Source organism: Gracilinanus agilis, chromosome 2 (assembly GCF_016433145.1).
Source record: "Gracilinanus agilis isolate LMUSP501 chromosome 2, AgileGrace, whole genome shotgun sequence".
In the NCBI taxonomy this organism is placed as follows: domain Eukaryota; kingdom Metazoa; phylum Chordata; class Mammalia; order Didelphimorphia; family Didelphidae; genus Gracilinanus; species Gracilinanus agilis.
In genome coordinates, this window is record NC_058131.1 from 271,964,173 (window position 1) to 271,977,101 (window position 12,929).

The 12,929-nt window shown below is 40.0% G+C and overlaps 1 protein-coding gene across 4 annotated transcripts in view; it reads left to right on the forward strand.

Moving 5' to 3' along the window:
- KCNT1 (potassium sodium-activated channel subfamily T member 1) overlaps nt 1-12,929 on the forward strand; it is a 205,286-nt gene that overhangs the window by 158,782 nt on the left and 33,575 nt on the right. For all 4 annotated transcript variants that reach the window (XM_044661255.1, XM_044661256.1, XM_044661253.1 and 1 more), the window contains 2 exons: nt 4,523-4,739; nt 12,765-12,870. In XM_044661255.1, coding sequence (XP_044517190.1) covers nt 4,523-4,739; nt 12,765-12,870 — 323 coding nt within the window. The remainder of the gene's footprint in view (nt 1-4,522; nt 4,740-12,764; nt 12,871-12,929) is intronic.

Below are 12,929 nucleotides of genomic sequence, written 5' to 3' on the forward strand. Positions count from 1 at the left end.
AAAATGATATCTATAAAACAATAAAGGGCACTGACAGGACTGGGATGTGGAAGAATTAGGTTCTAGGTCTGACTTGACTTGTCAGATTGTATGATTTTGGCCAAGTTACTTCCCGTTTTTATTCTTAGTTTCTTCATCTTAAAAAAAGGCAATAGATTTGTCTCTGAGGTTCTCTTGAAGGAACTCCAAAGTCTTTTTAAGCTTTAAGTTTCTATGAGTCTTTGATCATACAGGAAACAGAGAAGAAAATTTGTCTCATCCTCCAAGACCTAACTTCCAAAACTGGAGCAAATGGGAAGCCTTGGAGCTTGGAGCTATAAGGAGATTACTTAGAGGGACTTTCTCAGACCACAAGTATTAAGAAGCTTCAAAAAGTTTGGTTAAACCCTAGATTTGGTAGCATGGTTAGAGCAGAATAGGAATGTCCCAGATCATCCTTTTGAGGTCACTTCCCTGGTCCATAGAGTTCCAACATAGTCCATTCAATTCACTGTTGATTTTGTCAAGTAGAAAACACATGGGACTTGGAGTGTGGAATCTTCAAGTTTGGGCCTGACCCTTCATAGTTGTGGGGCTATAGGCAAACCACTTCCTCTTTCTCTAAGCCTCAATTTTCTCATCCATAGAATGGGGGTGATGGTAATACTCTAGTTGCTCTGTAGGGCCATTATTAATCAAGAGCCCTGGCAACATTAAATTGCGATGAATATTAACTGTTGCTGTCCTTTTTGTTCTGGGATCTCCACGAAGGTCCTATTCTAATATCGCATCAAGGGGTAGAAGTGACTCTTCTGTTCTATAGGAATTCAACTCTGAGAGGATGTACCAAACTGAACAGGCTTCATATAGGGACCTAATGAGAGGGCTGTGTGGCTGTCACCTAAGGACAAGCCTGGCTAAGTTTAAAGCAGATTGGCCAGTTTTTTGGTCCTAGCAATTCCTGAAGCCCTTTTAAACAGGATAGGGGCCACAATCTGCACCACTGGAGTGAATATTGCTATTTATAATATTAATAATAACTAATATTTATATAGCCCTTTAGTATTTGCAAAGCACCTTTACATATCCCATTGGATTCTTCCAATCACCCTGTGAGACAGATACTATTATTATCCTCATTTTACAGATGCTCATCTGCAAATTGTGCAAAGCCAACAGACTTGTTCAGAATCTTAGGTGTCTAGGGCAGAATTAAACTCACACTTTCCAGACTCCAAAACCATAAGTGCTTTCAGTATAAGAAAAACAAATATTATCTTGAGGGGTCTAAATTCAACCCAGGTGGACTATATTGACCCTTCTTGCAGGCAGCTAGCCTTCTCCCTTCAGGTAGCTGATCAGAGGATAGCTATGTCCTTTGAAGATTGTTGTGGATCACTATGTGTGCTCAACGAAGAACAGAGAGAACCCCACTAAAAACCATCAAGTTGCATCCCTAAGGAAAAAAAACTCAGTGGTTGGGAAGAGCACTCATGCTTCAGAGAACAGTTGCTATGAGGAATTATTCTTTGTCAAGATCTGACAAATTACTTGTAGGTTAATGAACCAGGATGAGAAAAATGGTTCTGAGATCACATTAGGGCTGAACTGGTAGAGAGACATGCAGACACCTCTCAATGACCAGTGACAAAGTTTATTGACTTCAAGTAGCTATTTATAGATTGGTTGGGCCAGGCAGAGGGATTATATCACTCACAATGGAAGTCAATGATTAGCAGGATGGAAACAATGGATTTAAATTTCTTAGGTGGCTTTGAACAGTTTTCTGTCATTTAACATGTCAGTTCAACATGTCAACGCATGACCCAGCTTTGTATAGAATACTGTATGTTCTTCTCATAGAACTCTTTCTTGGAAGAACATACAACATTTGTTTTTCTCATGCTAGGGAGCAGGCTATGTGTCTTGCAATTTCTAAGCTATGGTTTCCCAGAGACCTTATAAACTGGGATTCACTCTCACTACTAGGGGCTACAATTCTTACTTCTAGTGCCAGGATTTTCCATTGGTTCATGCCTCGGTGTTTTAAGCTTAACAATTCTCAGTGTGTAGCAAAGCAATCATTTCATGCATAGTGAGAACAATGTTGAAACTGCCTGATGAATTTGGTTTTGACGGTGAGTAAATCTGAGCCCAATCTGCAAATTGGGGTCTGTTCAAAAGAAAAGAAAAATCACTGGTAATTTTTCAATGAGTTAAAAAATGGAAGAACTTGGATATAGTTTGGTTTGTTTTGTTTTCAGCTTCAAACTGAATGGTTGTTCAGAGTCATTGGAATAAAATGTGAGATCTTAAAAGATTCTAGAAATCCTCTCATATGCTCGTACATGCTTGAGCATACCCACATATATGCTATTGTAAAGGAAACTCAGACTTGGAAAGGAAATGACTTCTCTCGGTCACATAATTCTTAGGTGATAAAACATGTACTTCTAACTCCAATTCTAGGGTTCTTTTCCCCATACTACATCATCATTGATTGGAGAATATCAGCCAATTCTTGCCCTTCTGTAACAGAAGAAAGGCTAAAGATCATTGAATGCTATATATAGATCATACAAAAATATCATCTTAATCACTGGCTTTGTTACCCAATCCCTTACAAACCAAACCGTTTCCAAGAAGGCCTTAATATGACCCAAAGTCAGATCTGAAAGGGTCATGAGAAACCATATAATCCAACCTTCTCATTTTACAAATAAAGAAATTATAGGGCAGAAATGGAAAGCGACTTGCTCAAGGTCACACTGCAAATTGGTGCCAGGACTGAGAGAAGAAAAGCAGATCCAATGCTCTTCCTACTCCACCACACCGATTCTCTTGTAGACAATGAAAAGCCTGTGAAGACCTTTGAATAGTGGAGTAAAGAGGTGAAAACCTTGTTGAGCAAAAATAAATCTGGTGATAGATATTCGAGAAGGGTTTCACCTCCTTTCTCTAGCACCTGAAAGAACATTGAGAGATAGAATTTCTTGAGGGCTTTTGCGTACCTCCTGGTCCAAACCCGGGTCCATACTTGGTATCTCACCACCCTTCTCCCCCCAACTAACACTTTAACTGTTTACCAATATGGCCTGGAGCCATCAACCCATGGAACAGAGGCAGGAGAGGAGCAGCTGCTCATGTTCTACTCAAATTAGGTGCACATTATGCCCAATTATGCCTCCCATCAGGGAGCTTCCCAAATTGGCTTCCAAGAAACAGAAGTGCAACAGACAGAAAGGGACAGACTCTTCCATGGCAACACTGGCCAGCAGTAGCAGACCAGCTGATTTCTGGGCAGACTGGATACAACCTTGGTATTGACCTCTGAGAAACTGGCTGGCTGGCTGGGTAAAGTACAAGTCATTCCTAGAATAAATTGAATTGGAACAGTCACCTCCCTCTCTGTGCTATCTCCCTTCCCTCCCATGCTAGGAGGACTAGGCAGCAACTTATAGAGGCAGCAGGTGGTATTTCCACCAGCAGACTGAAGCCCTGAGGCTCATAGACATTCCACAGTTATTCCCTCCCTGCCATCAGAAGGCAATGGCGTGTGACTTGTGGTTCTTCCCTTTTATGCCCATCTCCTCTCCCCCAAGAAGCCCATTATAGAACTGCAAGACTTAGAACTAGAAAGGAGATCAGTGAGTTTAGGTTCATCATCCTATGGCTGTACACACTGAGGTGTCACCTCCAGAGAGGTGACATTTATTGTCACCTGATCTCACCTTCATAAATATATTGGAGAGGGAGAAAGAGCCATAGAATAACTGACCCTGGCTCTGAGTCCTGGCTTTGAGAATTAGATAAATCCACTCTTGCCAAATGGGCTAACAAGGGAAGGCTAAAAGGCAGCAATTAGATGGAATCTGCTGATCTGACTTGGGGGAACTATCCCGACCCCAGGCTGCCACCTAGGGGTTGAAAGAAAGAAGAAATAATCATTATTATGGGTTCAGAGAGATTCTTTAAAGACCTAGAGGCAATGAACTCTGGATAAAATACCCTCATTGAATCTATGGTAACATAGAATCCTGAATGTGTTTGTGAATATCCCAAGCTTGCCTCTCATACCCATCATTTATGGTTACCTCCCCACAATACTAAGAGGTAAAGGATTTTGTAATGAGGTCTTTTCAATATTTCAATAGTTCAGTCCCCATTACTGGGATCAAAGGCAGATCAAACACTCACTAAATTTTGTTCCAACCAAGAATGTTATAGTGATAATCTAGGAAATGTACAGTAAAAAAGGAAAAAAACTCTTTCTTCTCTCTGGGAAATTCGCAGATCCTCATTAGGATTCAGTCTGTGGGCCAGTGTGTAGCCAGTAAATGGATCTTTTTGTTTGGGGAGATGAAGTCTGGAAAGAGTGAAATGGGTTGGGGGGCCCTAGAATAGTCACATCCCCCAAAGAGCAGAATCTGTGTAAATTATCTGGACTGTTGGTACTTGGGTGAAAGGGGTTGGGACGACAACAAAGAAATGCCTGATGGAACATGTGGTGGTCAGTGGGTTAGTTTTTTCTACTTCTTTCCAGGTACAGTGGCCATGGATTTGCAGAGCACTGACTGTCGGCCCACAAATAGTAGCAAACTCACACTGCCCACAGAAAATGGCTCCAGCAGCCGCAGACCCAGCATTGCCCCAGTCCTGGAGCTGGCGGACAGCTCTTCCCTCCTCCCCTGTGACCTCCTCAGTGACCAGTCAGAGGATGAGATGACACCATCTGATGACGAGGGACTCACCATGGTAGAGTAAGTGTGGCATTTACCCCAGGGCACTCCTTTCTGCCACCCACTGGGGTTCTATCTACATCCAAAGCTCTCCCTGTAATTAACTAGACTTTCCATTAAGCTCTGTGTCATGTCATTAATTGAGCTGCCTCCATTATTGGTGCTGTAAATACACAGCTACTAATGAAAGTCCCACTCATCCCCCAGTGGGAATAAAGAAGAAAAATGGGTTAATTGTTAATTATGGATTTTTTTCCTCCAAATTAATCCTGAACTTATTTAAGAGGCACTAAGTATCTTTTTTAAAGTGTCCTTAAGCCATGAAAAGTGTAGGCAAAAAAGAAATACCATAGTGGGCAATGTAAGTTTAAAATTGATGAGCGTGGGGGCAGCCAGTGAAAATTTGAGATGCGGTATTGGGAAAAACATAAAATATCTGAGCCACCAAAGAGGCTGACTGCAAGACAGGTTTCCGTTGTGTTGCAGTTTATCTTAGAGAAAAAAAATTCTTCATTCCAAGGGTAATAATGGAGAGGGAGTGATTCGATGGTTGTGACAAATGCTGAGTAAAAATGGTACGTAGAATTTAAAGCTAGAAGAGACTTCGTTGTTGTTGAGTCACTTCAGTTGTGTCGAACTCTTTGCAATCTCTTCTGGGGTTTTCTTGGCAAAGATACTGGAGTAGTTTGCCATTTGCTTCTCCAACTCATTTGACAGATTATAAAACTGAGGTGCACAGCATCGACCACACATATCTTTTCCAGGATCACACAGCTAGTAAGTGTCTGAGACCAGATTTGAACTCAGGAAGATGAGTCTTCCTGAATCCAGGTCCAGCAGTCTATCCACTGTTCCATCTAGCTGCCCTGGATGAGACTTTGGGGACCATCTATTCCAACCCTCTCATTTTATAGAGGATGAAACTAAGGCTCACAGAGGAGAAATGATTTTCTCAAAGCCATCCAAACAGTGATAACAGAGTTATGGTTTGAACTCAAGGTTCTCTGATTGAAAATTCAATGTTTTTCCCATGCATGCATGCATTCATCCATGCATAATCCATCAAGGAGACATCAGAATGAATGAATGGTTAACTATTGCAAATAAGTTCATCTTGTTCTAAGCAGGGAGCTGGGGCTCCAGATAGGTGGTCTAATAATAGCCATCTAATAAAAGAGGCTATTCTAGATAAACAATCATTCTAGAGAATAGTCCTAGTCTTGGTTTTTATTCTAAGAAGATTGCTAATGATTTAACAAAAGTTATGGACCTGTGATTTCATTGGTTAGGGGACTCCTGAATGAAGAAACTCCTTCTATCAATGGAGGGAGGGACCTTTCCCTGAAGTTCATAGTCTTAGAGTCACCTAGGGCCATGGGAGGGTAGATCCATGATTTGTCCAGGGTTACTCAGCCAGTAAGTAATCAGAGTAATCAGAATTCAGATCATCCTGGATTCAAGACTGACTCTCAAGTTCTACTACACCAGTGGTATCAAGCTCAAAAAAGAAAGAGGATCAATAATCTATACATAAGGATCCCACATATTGACTTGGAAAACTACATATCAGCATTATCCGTGTTCTATCATATTTTTATTTATTTTGGTAAATATTTCCCAGTAACTTTTTAATCTGGTTCTGTGGTACTGGAGAGTATTGTGAGCCCCATGTGTGACCGATACCTCTCTCTTATACCTTGGTTGTATAGTCCTAGTTCTAGGGTTTTTTCTAGGTAACCAGTTATTAACCTTTCATTTGTTAAAGCAGGAACATTTTATATCTCATGCTGTACTTTCCTTTAAAATAAATGATAATCATAATCTCAAATGTATATAGGAATTTATATTTCATTAAGTACTCTCATACTTATGAATTCATTTGACTCAAAGTCCAATGCTGACTTATAGAAACATAAAAATGGTAACTGGAAGAATTAAAAGATTTGCCAAGTCCACAGGGCAAACAGCAGAGCCAAGACTCAAATTCAGAGCCACTGATTCCAAGCCTAGAGAATTTGGCATTACCCTGTGCTTTGGAAGAAATGACTCACTCTTTAGGATCACCAAATTTGAGGACTGGAAGGAGCCATAGGCACCAACTCATCCATCCCTCTCATTCTACAACTCTGGAAACTGAGGCATAAGAGTGGGATTGTTTTTCTCAATATCACACAGGCAGGAAAGAGCAGAACCATGATTCTATCCCAATTTTTCTGACTCCAGATCCACTATTATTTCTCTTTCTTAAAATTATATCCTTAACAGAAAATAAAATAAAATACATTTGAGAGTTCCCCAATCATGTGTCCATTTTGCTAATGGCAAAGTACTAGCTAATGTTCCCAGGAGAGTTAGCAAATTCGTGATGCAGGGGGAGGAGGAAGGATAAGGCCACTTAGCCTGTTTACACTTCTCTTTATGATGAAAAATTATCATTTGTTAGTATAAGGGAGGCTGTGTTTTGGTTACAATGATCAGCAAAAGGAAACTATTGGCTCAGTCAAGATTTCTGCTGCAAAATGCAAAATGTAAAAAATTAAAACACTCTTTATTGACTCCTGGGCACACCATTGGTATTCTTCCTTGAAACAAACGATTGGCCTTCACAGCAGAAATGTATTTCAGATCTTTACTCATGAATTTGATCTTTTTTTTTTCTGCTGGAGAAGTAACTCTAATATTAGTTGGGACATGTTTGTGACCATTTGGCTGTTTTCTTTCATCACACTTTAAAAATCTGGGCAAACTGTCCAGGTTGTTTAACCAGCAACTGCAGAGGAAACAGCAATAAGATGGAGTCCTGCCTAAGGAAGAAGAGATGGTGGAGGGACCACATGACAGAGATGGCCTGTGTATATCCTTTATTAAATTTAATTCAAGTTTTAATTCAATGCAACATACATTTAACAAGTGCCTACATATCTGAGGTGCTGTGCTAGGTGCTAGAAACACAAGAAAATTAGAAACAGCTTCTAGCCTCAAACAGCTTACATTCTATTGGAGAAAGAAAGCATTTGCACAGATGAGTAAATACAAGGTAAAGTGAGGAAAGAAAGAAATATAAAACTATGAGCTCCTTGAGGGAAAGGACTGTCTTTTGTTTCTTTTTTTGTATTTCCCCCTGCTTAGTATGGTGCCCGGCACTCAGTAAATGCTTAATAAATGTTTACTAAATTGAATTGAAAATAACAAGTAGAGAAATTAAGAAAGTCTTCCTGTAGACATCTAGAATGCACAGTGGATAGTATTGAGTCTGGAGTTAGAAAGATCTGAGTACAAATCCTGCCTCAGACACTTACTAGCAGTACAACTCTGGGCAAGTCACTTAATCTCTGTTTGCCTGAGTTTTCTCATCTTAAAAATGGGGATAATAATAATTATTATTAAAATAAATACAAATAATATATAAATATATAATATATAAATAAAATAAACTAATATAAATAATAAATAAATAATAACACCTACCTACAGGTTATTATGAGGCTCAAATAAAAATGCCTGTCACATAGCAAGCTTCATAACTTACCTATTATTAGTAGTGGCAGCTAGATGGTGCAGTGAGTGGCTAGAGCAATGGGTCTGGAATCAGGAGGACCTGAATTCACATCCAATCTCTTACTAGATGAGTGACCCTGGGTAAATCACTTCACCCTGTTTGCCTCAGTTTCCTCATCTGTCAAGTGAGCTGGAGAAGGAAATGGCAAACCACTCCAGTATTTTTGCCAAGAAAACCTCAGAGGGGATCACAGAGAGTCAGACATGACTAAAACAACCAAACAACAACAATAACAAAGGAAGAAGAAAAAGAGGAGGAGGAGGAAAAGAAGGAGAAGAAGAAAAATGAAGAGGAGGAAAAGGAAGAGAAAAAGGAGGAGGAGGAAAAGGAGAAGAAGGAAGAGTTGTAGTAATATGTGAGGGAGCACTTGAGTTGAGCCTTAAAGGAAGCTAACCCTTCTAAATGGAAGTAAGGATGAAGAGCATTCTAGGCATGAGACGGCCTGTGTAAAGATAAAGAAGTAAGAGATGGCATGTCAAATCGAGTTTGTCTGGAACTCAGTCAGGATTCCTGCTGTGACAGTAATGTGAAATAAGTCTGCAAAGGTAGGCTGAAGAGCTTTCTCTTTCAACACACCAAAACAAGGAGTTTATGGCTGATCCCAGAGGCAATAGAGATCCACTAAGGATTCTTCAATAGGAGAGTGACATGGCCAGATCTAGCTTTAAGATAGATTATTTATTTTACCAGCTATTTATAGAGACTATAAACTTTCACTTTTGTAATATTTATTCTAATTTAATTAACAAGCATTTAATGGGGCAGTCAGGTGGCTCAATGAATACAGCACCAGGTCTGGAGTCTGGAGGACTTGGAATCAAGTCTGCCTTCAGACACTTTCCTAGTTGTGTGACCCTGGGCAAGCCACTTAACCCCCATTGCCTAGCCCTTACTGCTTTTCTGCCTTGGAACCAGTACTTAGTATTGATTCTCAGATGAAAGGTATGGGTTTGAAATATGAGGTTCTTTCTGCAGAAGAAGTCAAATACTATGAGGAATGTATTGTTTAGGTTCCAAGGAATAATAATAAAATAGGTCATTTAATCACTCTATTAAATGATATAAAATTTGGTTAGGAGGCTTCATAGAAAAAAAACTTTTGAATGGACTAGGCCATACCAATATTCAATCTATTAAGCAATTAATATATAAACATTTCTTAAGTGGCAACAACAACAACAACAACAACAACAATTGGTCTATAAGTGCAGAAGACAAAAAAAAAGGAATGGTAATTAGTGACTCCCTACAGAAGAGGACTAACTAAGGCAAATTTCTGTGGCCTCAGCAGCAACAATAAAGAAGTCTGCCATCTTCTCAGGTCATTCAGTCAAGACATAACAAAGAGCTTCCAAAGCCTTATCAAAATAGATGATGACTAGCCACACTTGGCAATTTAAAAGGCTAAAAAAAGATACTATCAGATTGAATCTAGAGCCTACCTGTATAACCCTGGGCAAGTCACTTAATCCTGTTTGCCTAGCCCTAGCCCTTCTATCTTAGAATTGTTATTAAGACAGAAGGTAAAGGCTTTTTAAAAAATCAACAAGCATTTTTGGAGTACCTGATATATGCCCAGCCTTGTACCAATACTGAGGAAGACCAAAGAGAAGATGTCATCCCTGCTCATAAAGAAGTCCTTGTCTCCTTGGGGGACTTTGGCAGAGTAGAAAGAGCTCTCTCTCTGGAGTCAGAAGATTTCATGAGGACACTTTGTAGCTCTATGACTTTGGAAATGCTCCAACTTTAAAATGGGGGTGGTTTTACTTCTGATAGTGACTGTATAAGATTTGGGGGCAGAGAAGCACTTTGTAAGTACAACCAAGATGTGAGTCATGGCCATTGCTATGGCTGGAATGATGAGTAGACCATCTAGTTAAATCCTCTCATTTGACAAAAAAAGCAAACTGAGACCCTAGGAGAGGAAGTGGTTCTCACAGCTGGGCAGCCTCAGAGCCATAATGTGACAAAGGCAAGAGTAAAAGGGACAAATGGTAGAGTTAAATGTATTTGTTGTTGCTTACAGGATTATAGAAAATTCAGATATCAGTGTGGACTTGAGTGACCAGGGCCAGATTGCTGAAAGGTATGGGATGGGGGATATGCCCTGAAGAAAAGAAGACTTATGGATATACAACAATCCTTTTTCCTTTGTGTTCCATTCAAATCCATCACTGAGTATCAGATGCATCCTTTTGGTGCTGTGAGGGAAATAAAGTCCCTACCTTCAAAAGCTTCTTTTGAGTTCAGTCAAGTCCGTGCCCCTTCCCACACTAGACTCCTGAACTACATTTTTCTAAACCTTACCTTCTATCTTAGAATTAATACTGTGTAGTGTTTCCAAGGCAGAAGAATGGTAAGGGCTAGGCAATGGGGGTTAAGTGACTTGCCCAAGGTCACACAGCTAGGAAGTGTCTCAGGCCAAATTCGAACCCAAGCTCTCTTCTCTGTAGGTCTGACTCTCAATTTACTGATCCAGCTAGCTACCCCCTAGACTACTAAATTTCTAAGGGATAAAAAGGTTTTGCCAACCCTCCATCCCTTTTCCAATTTCCTTTGATCACCCAGTCAAGTTTCAACCAAAAAAAAAGAATGGGAAAGAGTCCCCCCCCCCACCCAGAGTTCTCTTTGCCTGAGTACATTCCTCTTCACTTGTTCCCATTAGATTGAGTCAGACACCAGGAAGGTGGGGAATTCTGCTTCCTTCCACCTCCTCCTTTTTATAAACTTAACTTGGCATCCTCTTTAAAAATAAAAATAAAATTAAAACCTGTGATTTTCCCAGCAGTCTCTACCTGGATCCAAAGCCGTTCTTTGACATTGGGTTGACCTCTTGTGGCTCCTTGAGCCCACAGTTTTTTTTTAGCTGAGATGGAAGAGCTAAGTCCTTCTCATTCTTGCCCTGACTTCCAGCACCTGGGAATGGGGTCCCTAGCAGCCTTTTTTCTGCCACTCTCCAGCATATAGCCATCACTATAGCCAGGTCTGCTTGTCCCTATTCTAGTACACACATAACATATGACTTATTTTGATGTCCTGACCTTTCCACTTCCCTTCTTCAAGTCTGCCTCTCTTTCAAAGACCATCTCAATTCCTTGGGAAGGTACCAAGCCTTCCCTGCCTACTCTATAATCATCTCTTACCTTCTCAAAATTTCTATAGTACTTAAAGAATAAGAGTATTGGGACTAGAAGAAATCTTGGAGCCCGTTCCCTCCAACCCCCAAATTTTATAGATAAGGAAAATGAGGACCACAGAGGTTATGTGACTCATTGTCTGAAAAACAGTCATCCTGGATCTGCTTCTTTGTAATAGTCTTTCATTGTTTCATGGATCATGTCTTCTAAACTACACTAAGTAATCTCTAAAGTCTCTTTTGAATTCTCAAATTCTAAATATCTATGAATCTGTTAGAGCCAATTCTCCTTGAGTGCAGGGACAATGTCATTACTTTTTTTTAACTCTTACCTTCTGTCTAACAATCCATACTGTGCATTTGTTCTAAGGCATAAGAGCTGTAAGGGCTGGGCAATGGGGGTTAAGTGACTTGTCCAGGGTCCCAGGGCTAGGAAGTGTCTGAGACCATATTTGAACCTAGAATCTCTCATCCCTAGGCCTGGCTGTTAATCCACTGAGCCACCCAGCTGCCCCTGACAATGTCATTTTAATCAATCAACAGGCATTTAATAAGTGACTATTTTGTGACGGATACTGTGCTAGGCACTAGGGATATAAATACAGAAGTGAAAGAGGCATATTTCTTTGGCTAAATATACCCAGGCCCTGACCCCAGGAAACTTACAGTCTAATGAGACAACATATATATATATGTTGTCTCTCATTATTTTACATATAAAATGTGGGGATTAAAATTAATATGCAAAATGTTAAATATTGTATTTATGAATACTTTATTAATAATAAACTAACAGAGACCTAACTAAAAGGTTACTAATCAGCTGGCTCCCAGGAACAAAAGAGGGGAGAAAAGAGGGAGGAGTTACAGCCAAATATCAAGCAATAATGTGACCCTGCAAACGTGGAGGCGCAGGAGAGATTAAAGGGAATTTTGGGAAAACTAAGGACTTACGGGGGATGAAGTCCAAGGTTCAAAATCTCCATTTATACAATATATATGTAAAATAATTTTGGGAGGACATGCTTTAACAATTGAGAAGAATCAGGAAATGTTTACTCTAGAAGATGGTGTGATGTTAGAACTGAGTCTTGAGGGAACCTAGAGATTCCAAGAGGTAGAAATGAGGAAGGGATGCATGCCTACATACAAAAAGTACAAAGAAACAGCATGGAGGTGTCTAGATTGAAAGGTTAATGGATGGGAATAATATGTAAGAAGACAGGAAAGGTAAAAAGGGACCAAGCAGTACAGGGATGGCCAGGCACATTTAGTTGCTCAATAAATACTCTATGTAATAAAAAGATCTTGATCAGATTTGATACCTGAAACTGGACTTCCTCTGTTCTAGATATGTGAAAGGCTACCCTCCCAACTCACCATATATTGGAAGCTCACCTACTCTGTGCCATCTGCTCCCTGTGAAAGCCCCTTTCTGCTGCCTGAGATTAGATAAGGTAAGACACCTTTAGGACGAGCCTCAAGAGGCCCTAAAAATATGATCTGTTGACTCTGT